This window comes from Macrobrachium rosenbergii, chromosome 50 (genome assembly GCF_040412425.1).
Source record: "Macrobrachium rosenbergii isolate ZJJX-2024 chromosome 50, ASM4041242v1, whole genome shotgun sequence".
NCBI classification, from domain to species: domain Eukaryota; kingdom Metazoa; phylum Arthropoda; class Malacostraca; order Decapoda; family Palaemonidae; genus Macrobrachium; species Macrobrachium rosenbergii.
In genome coordinates this window covers 5,790,001-5,810,000 of record NC_089790.1, presented here as the reverse complement: position 1 = coordinate 5,810,000, position 20,000 = coordinate 5,790,001, and the positions used below count along the sequence as shown (strand labels likewise).

Sequence of the window (20,000 nt, the reverse complement as noted above, 5' to 3'; positions counted from 1 at the left end):
TGATTGTTAGTAGTTTTTTGTGTTATTGTCGAAGTTCGGAACTGGAGAGTTAAACCGTTTGATCAGGTCTGCATATTTCTTTCTTGAGTGAGGAACTTTGTTCCTCCTTCTGTATTTCCAAAATTGAAGTTTGCTTTTATTAAATGAGGGAGATCTTTGAACCCTTCCTTCTGGCGGTCGACTTGAACCCGTCACTGCCTCTCCTTCAGAAATTTTTTTTCATATATCAGTTCTTTTGTTCATCCCATTATTTTTTTTTTATTCCAATCGTATGTTAAAATTTTCTATTTAGCTGTTTTGTTTTATTTTCTGTGGGACAGAGGTGTTTATATATACTGTACTGTATATATATATAAATGTACATATATATATATATATATACACATATACGTATATATTTCAGTATTTAGCATCGTTTATTGCGTGTTTTCGTGATGTTTATAAATAATCTATCGGTCATATTCACCAGGAACATGTATTAGACATTCTCCTTAAAGAACGATTCACTTGTCGAATTTTGTGGTATCAGTTTTATTCATTCATCTGTTGCATATATATATATATATATATATATATATATATATATATATATATATATATATACATATATATATACATATACATATATATACATATATAAATGTGTGCATGTGGAAATATCTATTTAATATAATTTCGAAAAAGAATCAGTTTAAATTTGAAGATTTAAAGATGTGTGTGTGTGTGACAGAGAGAGAGAGAGAGAGAGAGAGAGAGAGAGAGAGAGAGAAGCCAGGGAGAGAGGGAAGGAAGAATATTTATCCCTTTATTTTTACTAGTTTAAACTCTGAGTTCATTTTTCCTGCAGATTTTTATTCCTGTTACTCACGGCTAATTTCCAGCACTCCTTTGTAAAGGAAGCAAAGGAAACAGCCTAAACTTAACCCCACAATTTATTAAAAAAGAAAAATAAAAACTCGAGAGCCTATATGAGATGAGTTCACCTCTGGGCGAGGCATCGGGCCTGTGCGCGATCGAGTAATAGGCCTATTAAATATTCAAATCAACCTGTGGCCGATATTACTCCCACTGTAACTTATGGGAGGTCAGGAATTTGAGGTCATGGCGACTGGAACGCCTCTCCATAAAAGAAACTGTAAGGCTATCAAAGTCCTGCCATTTTAGTTTGGCACTTTAGTGGAGTAGTTCAGTTACAGTGACTAACTCTTGAGTGAATTGGTCCTGTGTTCAGTGGATTTAGTTTAATTATGTATTTGTTATGATACTTATATTCAACTAAGATGTGTATCGAGAAGTTGAAAGGCCATTGTTGTTATTTTTTAAATTTAAAAATTACATACATGTGTCGTAAGAGGGGACCAGTGGATTCTGAATATATATATATATATATATATATATATATATATATATATATATATATATATATATATATATATATATACTGTATATATATATATATATATATATATATGTGTGTGTGTGTGTGTGTGTGTGTGTGTGTGTGTGTTCAGAATCAGCTGTATATATATATACATTTATTTATTTATTTATTTATAAATATATTTATTATAGGCGTTCATTTACATAACTATATACACAGATATACATATACTATATGCGTATATATATACACACATATATAAATATAAATACATACATACATAGTATGCGTGTGATTGTGTTTGATCACATATCAAGTATTCTGCCGTTATTTAAATGCATTGCTCACAACAACCTCTTTAGTAATTACACATATCGAATACGCAGCTTGGAAAATTACGCAGCAATGAAAATGCTGTTGCCTGGAAAATTACACAGCAATGAATATGCTGTTACCTGGAAAATTACGCAGCGATGAATATGCAGTTGCCTGGAAAATTACACAGCAATGAATATGCTGTTACCTGGAAAATTACGCAGCAATGAATATGCTGTTACCTGGAAAATTACGCAGCGATGAATATACTGTTGCCTGGAAAATTACGCAGCGATGAATATGCTGTTGCCTGGAAAATTACACAGCAATGAATATGCTGTTACCTGGAAAATTACGCAGCAGTGAATATGCTGTTACCTCTGCGTATGCGGCGAGAGAAAGAATTGTTTCGTTATTCATTTGTTTCTCCATTTTAGCGTGTTCCCCTTTCCCATCGTTAATTCCAGTTACTTTCGTCTCCCCTTTCTTCCCTTATTCATTCGCTTTGTTTACCTGTTCTCTTGGCTTAGTCTTTATCATCACCTCGTTATATGGACTCTCTCTCTCTCTCTCTCTCTCTCTCTCTCTCTCTCTCTCTCTCTCTTAGGGGAAGCAATAAACATTATAGAAGAGAATAGAGAGAAGATAAAAGTGGAAAAAGAGAGAGGGTTAACGGAAAGGTACAAAAGAACAGTAGTAAAATAGATAAGAGTAGACGTTCCTTTGATAACAGGAGTAGAGAGTTGAAGAATTGATAGGAGACCAAAGTGAAGTGAAGGGATTCTAAAAGAACTGATTTTGAATTGACGGAATTGAAGGACAACCTTCGGAAATTACTGGACAGCTTATTTGTACACACACACACATATATATGTATATATATGCGTATATATATTACATATTTATGTGGTAAAAACGTTCATTACAATGGACTGAAGATATGACTTCCATAAAATTAAAGAATGCTGGTCGTGTAAATACCTCAAAATCTATTGAAATTCAAAACAGAAGCCAATTTTAGAACTAAGTTCCTGCAAAGAGTTTTGTTGTGCCATCGCAAAATAGACAGCCTAATGTTTATGTACTTATCGTCAGTGTTATTTTGTTCATAATGAACGCTCGTTCGTAAGAAACAAACAAAAGTCCATTGAACTTAACTAGCTAACAGAAATAAACAAGAGACTATCGACTTGACTAGCTAATATTTTGAGGATCCAGCATTTCGGAAAACTAAGTATAGATCAGGCTTCTTAACGTACCCAAGCAGACATTAACTGGAAAAATAAAGTTTAGAAACAGACTTTGAGAGAGAGAGAGAGAGAGAGAGAGAGAGAGAGAGAGAGAGAGAGAGAGAGAGAGAGAGAGAGAGAGAGAGAGAGAGAGAATTAAAATGAAACTGGCACGGGAGTATGGCGCCTCATGGCAATGTTAAAGCGTGGATTAAGCTTGTGATAAAAAAAAATAGCCATCTCTGCCTGCAAAGCCGTAATAATTAGCTAATCTACAAGAATTCTGCTGTAAAAAATGAATAACTTGATCATTTTTTTCATCTTAGTCTGGTTCGCGAATACTTTCTTCTTTTCTTTTTATTCTTTTCCAACAAGAAATTTCCCCTCAGCAACGAGATGAAACGCAAATGGAACCTGTGGTCATTTAGAAAAGATCTAAAGTTTAGAGAGAGAGAGAGAGAGAGAGAGAGAGAGAGAGAGAGAGAGAGAGAGGAATAACTGGACCCATATTCATTTGCTTAGCAATAAACTGGAAGTAAAATCTAGGAATATACCTAAAAAGGAAGGAAGAGAGAGAGAGAGAGAGAGAGAGAGAGAGAGAGAGAGAGAGAGAGAGAGAGAGAGAAAGCAGAAGGAGTAACTGGACCCTACATTCATTTGCTTAGCATTAAAGTGTAAGTTAAAATCTAGGAATATCAAAAAAGAAAAATACGAGGGGAGAGAGAGAGAGAGAGAGAGAGAGAGAGAGAGTGGGATCGTAATATTTACTGTAAATGTTTAATCTTTAGCACACTGACGCGGGGGAGAGACACAGACAGGCTGACAGACAGACAGACAGACAGACAGACAGTCGAACAACACTCAGAGATTTGGTAGTAATAGCCCAAGCGATGTGGGCGAGCGGATGGCTGGCAGTTAGGGAAAGCAATCAGAAAGTAATCAAGAGTGGGTGCGGTTTGGGCGATGCATCTGATGTCACAACACGTCCCCCTCCTCCTCCTCCTCCTCCTCCTCCTCCTCCTCCTCCTCCTCCTCCTCCTCCTCCTCCTCCTCCTCCTCCTCCATAGCCTACCCAGGGATGTCTCCTGTTAAGGATGTCTAGATGGTGATGTCACTTTTGTTGGTGGTGGGGTGGGGTGGGGAGGGGTGTTGGAGGACGAAATTAGCAACTGCTGGTGGTGGAGCTGTTGTGTGTACATAGTGTTGCTTAAGGGGTGAAGCCAGCTTTTTTTTTTTTTATGTTTTTGTCTTGATTCAGTTTTCTTTTATTTGTTGACATTTATTTTACACTGCTGACGCAGAGGAGCTGCTAAGTCTTCGTACTGTCATTGAAGCAAAATTTTGAATTTGGTCTTATTAAGTGTGTCACATGAATAGAAATATGTAATATTAAGAGGTTGGGAAATTCCTCAGATATGAATACCATCTTATATCTCTTCTGTCAAACATCGTTGCAGTGAGGAAACATGATCAAAATGAAGTTGAAGATGTAAAATATACCACTAATTTTTGTGCTTTGTAGTGTGCATCGACCCTGAAGTAGATTTGAAAAATTTGAATGAAAATGTATAGCTTAACCCCCTGAATTTTAAAGGACTTTTAAATAAATGCACTCCAGCTCGATCTCAAGTAATTAACGCTAATGGAATAGACAGCCCCTTAAATCTCGGGAGGATCCAACCCGATGCTCTTTTGACACGACCCAGAAATGGACTCTGCGAAAAGATACCATCACAACTCCCATCGGCAGACATGTGTGCCCTTTTGTGAGGCCCTTTGTCGAACACTTCTCCCACTCCATGCGGTGGGTAGCGTGGACGGAAATGTATATATATGGAGGAGAGACCAACACGTGGCTTCTCCTTTGTTTACGTTGGACAGTGCGCATGCCGCGTTTCTCGTGTTTCCCGAGCATGCGTTCTTAGAGCAAGGACCGTCGATAATGATCTTCCGGAATCCGTTCTGTGCAGATCAGATCGTTATCGTTAGTTTAAATAAACTGAATGACATGTCAGTTTTCGTGAAAGTGCAGCGAGATACCGTGATGATGCTGGAAGAGAGAGAGAGAGAGAGAGAGAGAGAGAGAGAGAGATTGATAAATGACGCAGATAATGGCGTGATCAGCGGCGGGAGGGAAACAAGTAATAAAATTAGTGTTCGTAGGGAACGAATCCCATCCGGAGCCGTCCCCGCGAGGCACGTGACCTCCCAACCCGCCGCCGCTTCCTCTCGCTCGCCTCCCGAGGCACGTGCCCGCGCGAGGGCCAGCTCGCGGCGCCAAAAGAGGGGCCCGGTTTCGTTTTCGGTGACGCGAGAAGAGGAAAGACGAATCGCGATCGGGGCTTCGTCTAATCGACTGTGAAACGACGGCAATCCTATTCAGGGATTGGCTGTGCGTGCTGCCCTAATTCTTGACTAAACCCGTGTGAAGGGTTTGATGGTTGTTTGTGTGTTTGAGCGATTAATGTGGATTTATTTTATTATTATTATTATTATTATTATTATTATTATTATTATTATTACATGAGTTTTTTCGTTCCTTCCTTCCTTTCCTATCGTTCCTTCTTTTCCTTCTTATATTATGTTTTCTTCTTCAAAATCTTTCCTATGTTCTTCACATGCTTCGAATTCTTATACTATGTCTCCTCTTTCTTAAAATTTTCTCTCTCCTCCACCTTCTTTCTTTGGTGATAATTTTTCCTTCCTTAGAGAGAGAGAGAGAGAGAGAGAGAGAGAGTCTCCCTTCTAGATTTCTTTTCTTGTTATATTTATCTTTCTTCCATTTCTCTTATAAAGTTGCTCTTCCTTTTATTCTAACCAAGAACCTCCTTGAGAGAGAGAGAGAGAGAGAGAGAGAGAGAGAGAGAGAGAGAGAGAGGAACCGCTGGTGTAACAGGTGGCCAAGCCATAACCCACTTGACCTGGCGTGACCTGACAGTTGGCCCCACCCACGCTCATCAAGAAGGACTATTTATCACAATACACCTACCCCCTACCCCACCTAATAGCTATAGAAAGCTTCCGAAGATCTCTCTCTCCCCCCTCCCACCCGACATTACATGTTGTCGCTAATATTATCCTTCTTTTTTTATTCATTTCCTTCCAATTTCGGGTTATTGTCACACAGCGTACGAGAAGAGGGATGTCGGGGTAACTCGCCTCTCTCTCTCTCTCTCTCTCTCTCTCTCTCTCTCTCTCTCTCTGTGTGTGTGTGTGTGGTCATTGATTTTGGAAGGTCAGTGGTCAGTAAAAATCTGAAAAAAAGAATCTATCGTCCTATCTATCCATTGACCACTGATGTTGATACGTATCTGCAATGGAGAAGGAAAAAGAAATATACCTGTCGATTTATTCTTCCCGGTTTTGTGACATTTTTGCTCATGCGATACGTAGCCATACGTTTGAACACATACAATATATATATATATATATATATATATATATATATATATATATATATATATATATATATATATATATATATATATATATATATATATATATATATATATTTATATATATATATATATATATATATATATATATATATATATATATATATATATATATCTCCTCAGTCAGATGTTCAGTTTCTGTTACTTTTGTTGTTCATATTTGCCGCTGTTCATTGTACATTCATATCCGCGTGATTCTTGTACATTTGAAACATTTACAGCTTCAGGAACTGACTGACTGAGTGTGGTTGGGGGTGAGCACAAGAAATGTTAGGTTCAGAGAGAGAGAGAGAGAGAGAGAGAGAGAGAGAGAGAGAGAGAGAGAGCCAGGCCTAGAGGGAGTGTGAGTCCCAAAGAAACCAAACCGTAATTGACAACTCGATCCCGCTAATGGCATTTTTAATGTTCTAAATTCAAATTCCGTTTCGCTATTTTCACCTCCCGATGGGCACATCGCTTCTCACTCCCTCCTCCACCCTCCCCCCCCCCTCCCCCTCCCCCTCTCCCCTCTCCTTCACACTCCCGCCTCCCCCCTTCCCCCATCCGAAAAACCGACATCGAACTTTTATTTCCGGCCGCCCTCGCCAGCCAATCAAAATGTTCGCTTCGAATGACGGCGGAGCGTTCGGGTGTTTTGATTGGCTTGCTGGTGTCCCGTATGAAATGAGCGAGCGCTTTAGGAAATGGGTTTCCGATTGCTTTTTGGAAAGCTTGATGTACATATATATATATTCTTTTTTTTTTTTTCGTGGCATAACGGCGATGGCATTGCGGGTATTAATTGCTTCCATCAACAGGTATTTCGAAAAATAGTGCGAGATTTGTCGTTTTGCGAATCAGAATTGGAGGTTCCCACAAGAACTGGCCTAGGTAAAAAAAATAAATAAATAAATGAATATATATAAGGGAGGTTTTAATGGAAGTATTTATTCCACTGTATAATATAAGTCTGGTCTGAGCGATTACAGGAATCAATAGTCGATGACGTTGGATTTAGTGTGGATTGGTGACCAGTGAATTCTAGTCACTCACATGATTGCTTACACCGCTGGTCTGTCGATCAGCGAATCTGAGTAGAGTTGGGGCTGATCAGTGCTTGGATGGGGAACCCACTAATGAATTCCAGACTTATACTTATTTAGAGTATATTCTCGAATAACATTTGTGACAGACCTTAGAAGAAATCAAATTCATAAAGATAAGATAAAAGATAAAGCAAATTAAGAAAGTAAAATAAGTAAAAAATGCGCCGAATTTTGTTTGGCGCAATCGAGTTTTCTGTGCAGCAGCTACAGCGTATAATCAAGGCCACCGAAAATAGATCTATCTTTCGGTTGTCTCGGTATAATGTTGTATGAGTCGCGGCCCATGACACTTTAACAAAGGCCCGATGGTGGCCTATCCTATATCGTTGCCAGAAGCACGATTATGGCCAAACTATCACCTTAAATAAAATAAAAACTACAGAGGTTAGAGGGCTGCAATTTGCTGTGTGATGACTAAAGGTGGATGATCAACATTCCAATTTCCAGCCCTCTAGCCTCAGTGGTTTTCAAGATCTGAGGGCGGACAGAAAAAGTGCGGACGGACAGACAAAGCCGGCACAATAGTTTTCTTTTACAGAATACTAAAAATCGCGAATGGGTTCGTATTGAAGCGTATATGTACCAAACAAGATTTTTAAATGGACTGGCTATTTTCCATAAACTGCTGGCTCTCTCTCTCTCTCTCTCTCTCTCTCTCTCTCTCTCTCTCTCTCTCTCTCTCTCTCTCTCTCATCTAAATAAACACACATCATAAGATATCTTCTTCTACTGTCCTGTGAGTACCAGGAATCGGTCTGTAAAATCTCATGAGAACGTTGTTATGGCTTGTCGTTGAAATTTATTACTGTATATTAAACGATTTCGCGCCCTCCGTCCTATTAGCCACGGGTATTGGCATGTCGTGGGCTCCCACGTAGGGTAGCGGGGTGGACATCATCGCATTGGATATGGGGGAGTGACGTGACGGATCTTTGAAGGTGCCTCTCTCTCTCTCTCTCTCTCTCTCTCTCTCTCTCTCTCTCTCTCTCTCTCTCTCTCTCTCTCTCTATATATATATATATATATATATATATATATATATATATATATATATATATATATATATGCACCAGAGGGTACAGCCTCCTTTTTTGTGAGCAAGTCTTTGGGAATGGGGTTGCTGGCCCCCACACCCTTTTCTTAATTCCAATAGATGCTGGTTCCCATTTATACCAGGGTCGGCTGGTGGGCGGTAGCCTGAGGCGAGCCACGGACCCGTGCAAACGTGGTACGATTGGTGCACCACATATAAATAGATATATATATAGGCCTATATTTATACTTTATATATGTGCGAGGTATGTTAAAGTGCTTTTAGTACGTTGTGTCCTTGGTCCTTAGTGAATACCGAGTTCAGCAAGCTTGGCTCATAGCAGCTGATTTGGTGCTCTACCTCAGGGTACAAGTAGGCCTACCTGATACCTTGTAGGTTGACACTGTCCATATTAACATCCATTATCCCATTTTTTCGGTTGCTATTTACTTTCATAACCTCATCTTGCTCATATTAGCTCTCAACTCTTTCCGCTTTTAAACATTCTCACTCTTTTACCGGTTTCTGCAGCGTCTCTTCGCTACTTCAAATTAGTACTATATCAACTGGAAGTATCCGTCATTCCACACTCAGCGATTCATTTCTATATCCCAGAAATTTTCAACTACTTAGATTTTTAAGATACTTTTACCTTTGCCAAATGTCACTTTATGCCAACCATACTCGTCATTAATCATATATATATATATACAGTATATATATACTATATATATATATATATATATATATATATATATATATATATATATATATATATATATATATACATTTTATATATATTTATATATATATATATATACATTTTATATATATTTATATATATATATATACATTTATATATATATTATATATATATATATATATATATCATTAATAATGGACATAAACATAAATCTCAGTATTTACAACGCTCTAAGTACATCTCAAATTAAGTCATAAGCTTGTTGCGTGTATGTATCCATTATTAATCATCTCCCACACGTAGTTTTGTCGTGTTTGATTTTTCAGTAAGTGTGTTCATCAGCAAGACGACATGAAAACGAATTAACGCCATTTTTCCTATTTTCCATCAGATTCAGAATGCTCCAAGGTACAGTTGTTTACTGTTTTTCTGTGGATCTGGTTCTGAATATGGATGTAAGATTTTCTTGTCGCTGTTCATTGCTATTGTCCCTGATTTTAATTGGTATGACAAACACCATCTTCTTCTTGACAATCGTCATTGTTCCTTTAAAGCAAACAGCATCTTCCTCTTGACAGTCGTCATTGTTCCTTATGTTTATTGATATCTCACATATGTATATATATAGAGAAAATAACAGCTTCTCGCTGTCTGTTGTCATTGAATGTGTGGTTTTATTAAGGGAAACGTTAATTTCCTGGTTTTGTAAAAGTGAACGCTGATGATGCAGAATATTTGGTTAACTATGCCAGTTACATCATTGTACTCATAAATGAATATGAAAATGGCGCAGAGTATTTCATGCCAAAGTTGATTGCTTTCGACGATATATATATATATATATATATATATATATATATATATATATATATATATATATATATATATATATATATAAAACAATAATATAAATAATAATATAAATGTACATTGCCAATATTGACGTTTTTTCTTGAAAGCACCTTTGAGAGAGGACACTTCCTGGCGTTTCATCAAGTCAGTGTTTTCTCTGAAAGAAAATTTCAAGAAAAAACTTCCTGTAATTTCCTCAGTCTCCACTTACCTGTACTCTGGCCTCCGTCAGGTCGATCTTCATGGCTATTTCTTCCCGAGTGTAGATGTCTGGGTAATGTGTTTCCTGCAAAGAGTGAATTTAGACGGATCAGTTTTTTGCGGTTATTTTTACATATTTCGTTTATTATTTTATGAGTAAGCGATATCTGAATGTTTGTGATTTATGCTTCTGTTGACTTTCAAGTGTAGTGTTTTGCATATAAAAATTAGCAATCAAATGGCCTTCTCTAGCCCAAGTCTTTAGTTAAAGAGTAAGAAAATAAAATGGAAAATATGGGGCCTAACCATTGTGAAAGCAGTAACCACTCCTCTTGAGTGCAAGAAGGTTTTAGTGCATCCAAGTTAAGCATTTTTTTTTTTTTTTTTGAGCACTTGATGGTCTTTTGTATCATAATAGTTAGTTATATGTCCATGCATAATTGGCATATTGCTCATAATATTGTAAACATTATTATGTAAAGGCAGTAAGCGAGAATTTCCTATATGCAGAACATATATTGCAGGATTTCATTAGGCGCCTGTCCGTGTAATTGTCCTTTACACAATTTTCCATATACATTACATACCCTGAACTCTATCTTTCCTGTGGCGTACTGAATATGTAGATATAGGAAATATTATTCATGTGTGAGAAAATAAACTAATTAATTAGCACAATTAAGAAATCGCATGTTAAAGTGAAAGTAAAATTCGCTCACCTGGAATGCCCTCTCTAATTCCTTGAGTTGTGCGGACGTGAAAGTAGTGCGGATGCGCCTCTGCTTCCTCTTCTCTGAGAGCACGCCTTCGTGCCCGCCGTACATTTTGTAGCCGAGGCCAGCTGTCGGTTTGGAAGGAAGAATGGTACGTTAGATTTTGCACGTAAACTATAAACTACACAAGGTTAAAAAGCTAAGGACTCTGTCAGATAAAAGCTAAAGGGGGTATCAGCTGTGATCGTGTCTGTTCTGCCTTCGCTCTGCCTCCAGGCTGGTGTAACTCATGTTTATTGGCTGTAAATCTTTTCCTTGGGCACATTCATCACTATGTGGTACCTTCCTCAGTATGCTTCCACACTACATGAAACATTTTGTCAACTCGCGTCGGCAAGTTAGCTCATGCATATCCCAAACAGGTTGAAAACAAGTCAGCGGTTGTAAGTAGAGAATGAATCTTTGGCCTGTGCTGGATAATTGCTTGAAGCGCTGGTTAGGATTAGCGGTAAGTTGTTAACATGTTTTCAACCCGTTTATATGTGTACGATAAGTTGCTGACGTGTGAGTGACGTTTTATTGTAGTGTGGACTCACCGTTTCTTGTTAACGTTTTTGTGATGCATAACCTATTTGTGTACTGTTCTCAGGTTACGATAACATTACGATATCACTGAAAACTTCGATGTTATGGCATCGAAGTTTTCAGTGTTATCGTAACGTTCTATAAGAAAATGCCTTTTTATGTGAAATAACTAAAATGTTCTCAAGATAAACTATTAATCAAATGTGTGAGAAGTTATGAAAAAAATACCCAGTAAATTATCCATTTCAAGCTTGTACACTTTTCATATACCACGTTAACCATAGATGCCTGGTAAACTAATATCACAGTCCTGCGTACTATATGTAGTCGTACGTGTCTGTGTCTGACAAAGAAACACTGTGCAGTGGTAGGCTTACCTACCACAGGCTACCTTAGGTGTCTTATAAAAATTTTATGGTAGGAGTAACCTCCCATGGACCTTTAATCCCTGGTAAGCCGATTGTAGTAGGACTAGCATAAACACCTGTAGATTGTATTAAAAGGTAGTATATAAGACCTACCACATAATAAACAAGTGAAAGAAGGTGCCATGTTAGAGTAAGTATTTACACCATGGTGAAAGAAGTTGCCATATTGCGGCCAAGGCGTATATTTTTAGTGAGAACAATTGTAAAATATGTGATAAAACACTATCTGACTTTAATATGTTTGAAAATATGTTTGTAAATGTGGTCATCGTCTTAAGTATATATAAGTTAATATGATTTGCATGGGAAATGTACAGTAGGTATTTAAAACAATAGCCAGTGAAGTCTTCGTTGAACTCGCTACTGAAGTTACGCCTTATATTGGAAAGATTAGGTTTCGCAGGTAGAGTCAATGAGGATATTGGTGCTGGGGAAAGATGGGATATGGAAGGAACGAGAGAGAGAGAGAGAGAGAGAGAGAGAGAGAGAGAGAGAGAGAGAGAGAGAGAGAGAGAGAGAAACAGAGATAATCCAAAAAGCGAAAAAAGACTGTAGCATTAAAATCATAATGAGAACTCTTAAGTATTAGAGAAGAGAGAGAGAGAGAGAGAGAGAGAGAGAGAGAGAGAGAGAGAGAGAGAGAATCCAAACTGCAGAAAAAAGACTGTAGTATTAAAATCATACTGAGAACTCTTAAGTATGAGAGAGAGAGAGAGAGAGAGAGAGAGAGAGAGAGAGAGAGAGATAATCCAAACAGCGGAAAAAAGACTGTAGCATTAAAATCATACTGAGAACTCTTAAGTATGAGAGAGAGAGAGAGAGAGAGAGAGAGAGAGAGAGAGAGAGAGAGAGAGAGAGAGAGAGATATTCCAAACAGCGAAAAAAAGACTGTAGCATTAAAATCATACTGAGAACTCTTAAGTATGAGAGAGAGAGAGAGAGAGAGAGAGAGAGAGAGAGAGAGAGACGAATACGCAGACTTACGGACAAAGGTGAAGGCATGTCGGTCCCACATACTCACTGAGAGGTGGGGCGGAGAGAGAGAGAGAGAGAGAGAGAGAGGGCCAACCTGAGTAAAACAAACAGGGCCCAACAATGAAAATAAACAAATCGTTAATAGCCGCCGGCTCTCGCTCGGGTGGGGGAAAAAAAACAAAAAACATATATATCATGCTTTATAATTTTGCGCATAGGAAAACTTTTTTTTTTATGTATCAATCAACAATGCATATTTTTTCGGGAATGTTTATTTTCGCTTGTTTTTAAATTCACGCGCGAGAGGCCAGCGCCGTTATAATAAAACCCCGCCAACTGGAAGTGTGAGGTAGTGTGAAAAAGGGGGGAAATATTGTTTGACTTTGCTAATGCATATTTATGGCCTTTAGCGAGGCACGGCGTATTTTCTCCCTTTTTACTGCCGATATTTGGGTCATTTTTATTTTATTCTGTTTTTTTTTTTTTATTCATTTTTATTTTCATTTTTATTTATTTTTTTTTTTTTTTTTAGTGTTTTTCGCAAAAGGAGAGACCGGGTACCGCCAGATCGTCCTTGGCCAGTAATAGTTATGTAGCCAATAAGATTTCTCTCTCTCTCTCTCTCTCTCTCTCTCTCTCTCTCTCTCTCTCTCTCTCTCTCTCTATATATATATATATATATATATATATATATATATATATGAAAATAAGAAGGCCCATAAAACACTATTTAAACGTTGAAACCATATATTTCGGGCAACGTTTAAATAGTGTTTTATAGCCTTCTTTTTTTCATATTACACTAATAGTATTACAGGAAAAGACATTCATATATATATATATATATATATATATATATATATATATATATATATATATATATATATATATATATATATATAAGTATATATATATTGACATTAATATTTATATATGCAAACACATCCACATATACATATAAATATAATCTCAATTTTGATATAGTTTTAAAGTGATAACAAACTTGCACTTAATTATGAAAATCCGAGTAGTAATTATATTTTATTTAACATTTGGCACCGTTGATCCCTGACGTGATGCTAGATTGAATATTCTGCGAATACTATTAACATCTTTCGAAAATGGCCTTTTCTATAGTCTTAAGAGAGTTAACATTATTAAGTTTTAGATGGACAGGTGTAAATTAGTGTGTATGTTTGTTTTTTTGTCCTATTTATTCTTAGAATGTGTATGTACTTAGGTGTACCTAGAAGGTATACAAGATGTTTTACCCGTTGTGAGTATATTTCTCACGCAGGTGTATTTTCAAAAACATTGTTTTGTATATTTTCTTAGAAGGTGCATCTGGAATAAGCCTTTTTATATATAAATATATTCTGTCAAGAAAGCAGTTTTACTCGTGAATGAATAATAATAATAATAATAATAATAATAATAATAATAATAATAATAATAATAATAATAATAATAATAATAATAGTAAACAATTATAATGATAATTGTGAACAATCATGAGAGGCGTTTAAGACGATGAAACATCGATCGATCAAGACAGTCGCATGGAAATAAAAGAAGAAATCGTTCCTTACCTTGTAGCCATGAACTGCTGGATCCTGAAGCTTGTAAATAATAAAAGAAAAAAAAAGAGATGAGCACAGCATTAGATATGAAATTGCAACGAGACGATAAACACGGGCTAGTTTACGCGCTTGGCACTGAGATAATTAAAACATGAACCAGCAGCCCCCCAAAATATTGTTTATGGCTAAAGTTTATACGTAGCCAGGAGAAATACTTTGTTGTGGGGTGTTTGGGGGCAGGGGGATTGGTGGTTTGGGGTGGGGTTGAGTAATAGGGAGGAAGGGAGAGAGGGAGGGAGGGGCCTAAGAGCCTAAAATATGCTACTTGCTTACATTAGCTTGAAATAAGGGCACTGCGTACAGTCGTGCACATAATTATTACTTAAATGCACCTCTCAGGGTAGGTTTTCAGATGTGGTCATGTTGGTATGTTTCTTGTCTGTCTGTCTCGAGCGTGTGTGTGTGTGTGTGTATGTATGTATGTATATATATATATATATATATATATATATATATATATATATATATATATATATATATATTTATATATATATATATATTTTTTTTTTTTCATGTACACATGCCAACAACTAACATTGTAGATTATCTGCATAAGACTCTGTGGCTCTGTATGTTATCGGAGCTCTTGATATTAGCTGAATCTTATATTGGTGTGTGTTACGTTTAAGTAAAATTGTATTACTTATAAAAGTTCTTTTTTTCACATGCCGAAAGGAAGGAGGTATGTTACACAGTCTTATATGGCTACTCAAGAAGATGATTACATGTTAGTCATGAAACTTGTGTTATTAAAGCGAGTTGATTAGTTCGTCAAAACATTTATTGTGTTACTTGGGAAAGATTATGTTAAATGATGGTGTGTTGCTTAGAGAAAAAAAAAAAACATTCCTTAGTGGGCATAGTGACCCATTTTACTCCGGAGTGCCCACCAGACTGGCAACCTAGCACTCTGTGTGGATTGGAAAACTAAAATTAGTAAAAGTCAATCGTTTGTTGCAACGTAGTTCGAAGAGTTATATGGTAATCGTCGTACATCAAGGCCGACGGGACTGGCAACCTATAATAGGTCTGAAATATGCAAGAGAAAGGAATGGGACGTAATAAAGAATTGGGTTTCATACAATATTTTCTTTGAAGGTGATAGTGGCTTAGTAAACATACTAATATATATATATATATATATATATATATATATATATATATATATATATATATATATATATATATATATATATGTGTGTGTGTGTGTGTGTGTGTGTGTGTGTGTGTGTGTGTGTGTAGAATCTACAATGCCCTCGAGAAGTTAAGAGGGCATTGTGGCTATTAGAATTACACACACATATATATATATATATATATATATATATATGTGTGTGTGTGTGTGTGTGTGTGTGTGTGTGTGTGTGTGTGTGTGTGTGTGTGTGTGTGTGTGTACGTTACGTTCACGAGCTGAAACTGTTTGGCATTACATTCCTCACCGTTTTTCTTCCGACATGTGTAATAAGCACTCAATTAAATTCTCTTATTCAAGTACAGGAATTAGGTAGGCATTACCACTTTTCCCAGCCTATGTTAATATCAGAATCTCCCTTGGAGAGAACCTCCCTCGGATATGAGAGGTTTTTGTGATTCTAAATGTCTGGAAAAGTTATTTCTCTCAGTTAATAAGCGGAATCATTCGTACGGTCGAAATGGGTCAGAATCAGACTCCTTTATTCCTACAGGTTTTGAAACTACTTCCAAATTCCTTAGATTCCTATGAAATTAGGTCACTTTTTGTTTTGAAATATTAGGTTACTGTTCCGTAGACTTATAAGTTAGAATATACAAGTATTCTATCGATATCATTTTATTCTGGCGACAGTTCTTAATAGAGGGTTCTTAGTATTTTGTGCTCTTCTGTGCTGTATAAATAAATGTTTTGGATGTGGAATATTCTCTGTGGTTGGAGTTGAGTCACGTTTTATACCTAATAATTTCGGGTGTATATTGGGAGTTATTATTAATATTACTTTTCTTGTTTCGCTTCTGTTAAGAGGAATTTACATTGCACGCGTCATCTTTTTAATCAGACCGGCCGGTACACAATTCAGTGCAGTAATAATAGCAGCAACGACCGCAATAATAATAATAATAATTATACCAAAATTGCGTTCCTCGCATACACATGTCTGTTAGTATTCGTTTAAATATTAGCTACAATTATCCTCACAATTCCATAATTCATTCACCACTCTTTCATATAATTTTAAATCGACCTTGCAATCAACCAACTTAGTCGGACAAACCGACCCTCGGAGCATTCTGAATAACCAAACGCAAATACAAGCCAGATTGACCTTCCAGATATATGGAGAAACTTACCAGAAGTAAGGGAAAGGCATCTTCGGAGACCCACACCACTTTCCCCCTCTTGCCAAGTACAAAATGAAAATGCAAATCCTTTGTGGGAAATTCATTCATTGTTTTGACGCCTTGTGCCCGTCTTTTATATATATTTGCTTCCTAATACGCTCCGTAGTCTCCTCTCCCCGAGATGTGAATAATACGTAATTGTGTGCTGCATTTATATTTGCCGTCTCATCCGTTGCGTTCTCGCTGGAAGACTCGTAATGAAAATTAGGGTGAATGCGCCCACTTCGTCTCTCTTGAGTCTCCTGTTCTCCGGCATTATCCTGTGTGTTTTGGGAGCGGAACTGCACGGCGCCCCGCAATAAATAAGAGGTGTTTGTTGAGTAGGCAGGAAAAGGAGTGTGAGAGAGGTCGTACATGTCTGAGTCAAGTGGTGACTCCCGAGTAACGTCCTGGAGGGATCAATAGCAAGACACTCGTGTTTTTCTACCCCTCACAAGTCGGCAAACACGCCGCTGACGTCACGCCAAGATGGCCGGCACCGTTTCTCTTCAATTTGCTACTCGTCTTCCGGCGGGGGGGGGGGGGTGTGGGGAATCCTGCTTTCGAAGCACAGAGGAGCGATTTCGCACTTAAGTGATCTCGTAATATCCGTGAGAGGTCCGTCGGGGCATGGCCATGATTTGCACGTCGTATCTCCGCCGCGCCGTTGGCTTTCGCGCGCAAAACAATGATTTTCCCGCCACTATAGTCAAGATGGCGGGCGGTGGCGGTGTTCTGGCCGTTCCCGCCACTACCGCCGCCATGGTCGCACTACCAGGCTCAGCAGTCTTCCACGGCCCTTATATCAGTCATAAGCCACGCCAGGGCTCAATTATGACAAAATTCTTCTAATATCTTGGCTGAAATATAATCAGCCTTCGAGGTTAAGCACTAAGCAACTTAATTACGGCAAGAAAAAAGCAGTGGCAATTAGATTAGAGCACGGCCCGGATGGAGGGAAATTTGGTTAGCGGATCTGGGATACTCACAGCGCCCAGTGGATGACGAATGGACGTCCTGATGTCGTTATCTCTCTCTCTCTCTCTCTCTCTCTCTCTGTCTCTCTCTTCTCTAAACCCTATCCCCATATTCTCTATCTTTCAATATATATATATATATATATATATATATATATATATATATATATATATATATATATATATATATATATATATATATATATATATATATATATATATATATATATATATATTTATATATATATATATATATATATATATATATATATATACATATATATATATATAAATATTATATTTATATATATATATATATATATATATATATATATATATATGTATACATATATCATATTGATAGAATAAGTGTATTTCATAGTACCATTGGTATTTACCCTCAAATGTACAGGTCTCCAAAATCATAAATGTTCAGTCTAAGAAAATTTCTCTCTCTCTCTCTCTCTCTCTCTCTCTCTCTCTCTCTCTCTCTCTCTCTCTCTCTCTCTCTAAGGTTCTCCGTTTTGGCTTAACTGGATCTAATATTCCTGACAGTAATTCACATCAAAATCAAATCAGAGGTTGAAGGACGAGATGGTCCCGACTCCTCCTCACTTCCCTACTCCTTCTCCTTTATTCTTATTATCTTTTTTTTCTCTTTTAGATCTCCTGTGCTTATGCAATACCCTAATCCACTTGTTTTTAATTTATTAAGTAAAGAAAGTCGTAGAGGACTGTTTGCCGCAAACAGTCAAAGAATTGTGTTCGAGCGAAGTAACGCGCCGGCAAACTCTCTTCAACAACATTGAAAAGTAATGTAATTCTAGCCTGATCTCGAGATCAGGGAAAGAGCGAAGGCCTGAGAACACCGAGAACATCATTCAGCCACACTACTCTCCAGCTGATGAGATCAAGCCTGTCAATCACGCATTGCCTGGCCGGGCTCAACCACGGCAATTTGATCATCTTCCATCAACTTTCAGAACCCAGCGAGTGATTGCGATCGTAAGGGGACGCAAGATCTCGCCTGAGCATGAAAACGGGAAAAATGATTATCCCCTTTCTCCTTTTCTCCCTGATGTGCACAAGAAGAAGAAGAAGAAGAAGGAGGAGAAGAAGGAGAAGAAGAACGAGAAAAGAGGCATATGGCCACGTCTATTCAGGCCCCACCGCCTCGTCTTGAGGGAGAAGAAAGATCGTTGTTCATCGGCCAATAGAGCCATCGGCATCATTATTACGTCATAACCACGTCACCTGGCATCGTATTATCCTCTCCTTATATTCCCAGCCTCCTCCTCCTCCTCCTTCTTCCCCCCCTCCTTCCTCCTCCCTCCCCCCTCCCCTGCCTACTCAGTCATCATCCTCGCAGACGCCATTAACCCCTACGAAGACAATTCAAAACTCAGACCACCTTGTAAGTATCCCTCGGCGGAATTGGATCCGCGTATCTTATTGCCCTGGTCTTGCGGAATAATAATAATAATAATAATAATAATAATAATAATAATAATAATAATAATAATAATAATAATAATAAGTATTTTATTGCCCAGTTTCATTCGAGATGATATACTGTATTGAATGCAGGGGGGGTGATAATAAAGATAATAATAATAATGATCATAAATAAAGAACATTTTATTACCCAATTTCCTTCGAGATGATATACTGTATTGAACGCGGAAGGTGGTTGGGGGGCGGGGGGGGGGCGGGATTGCCGTTAAGAAAAATCATATAAATAGATAAAAGAGCAGTCACCATTCCTCTCTCTCTCTCTCTCTCTCTCTCTCTCTCTCTCTCTCTCTCTCTCTCTCTCTCTTAATAAGCCGATTTCCTTCGAGATGATAAACTGTATCGAACAAAGAGGGGGGGAAAGATTGCCATCGAGAAAAATCATGTAAATATACAAAAGAGCAATCACCATCTCTCTCTCTCTCTCTCTCTCTCTCTCTCTCTCTCTCTCTCTCTCTCTCTCTCTCTGGGGAAGAACAGAAGGAAGCCAAAAGTGGCATCAGCAGAAGTGGGGAGCGAGAGTTACTTATTTTCTCATTTGGGGGCATCAGGCCCGTTTCT

At 37.6% G+C, this 20,000-nt stretch overlaps 2 protein-coding genes across 4 annotated transcripts in view; one reads left to right on the top strand and one right to left on the bottom strand.

Annotated features, from left to right (window-relative positions):
* The window catches only part of LOC136832534 (calponin homology domain-containing protein DDB_G0272472-like), a 272,974-nt gene that overhangs the window by 138,624 nt on the left and 114,350 nt on the right, over positions 1-20,000 (top strand). The gene's annotated exons all lie outside the window — the stretch shown is intronic.
* Positions 1-20,000, bottom strand: part of LOC136832541 (paired mesoderm homeobox protein 2B-like) — a 182,056-nt gene that overhangs the window by 126,904 nt on the left and 35,152 nt on the right. The window contains exons 2-4 of the mRNA XM_067093526.1: positions 14,545-14,574; positions 10,974-11,095; positions 10,265-10,339 (exon numbers count right to left, since the gene is read on the bottom strand). Of these exons, the coding sequence (XP_066949627.1) occupies positions 10,265-10,339; positions 10,974-11,095; positions 14,545-14,574 (227 nt within the window). The remainder of the gene's footprint in view (positions 1-10,264; positions 10,340-10,973; positions 11,096-14,544; positions 14,575-20,000) is intronic.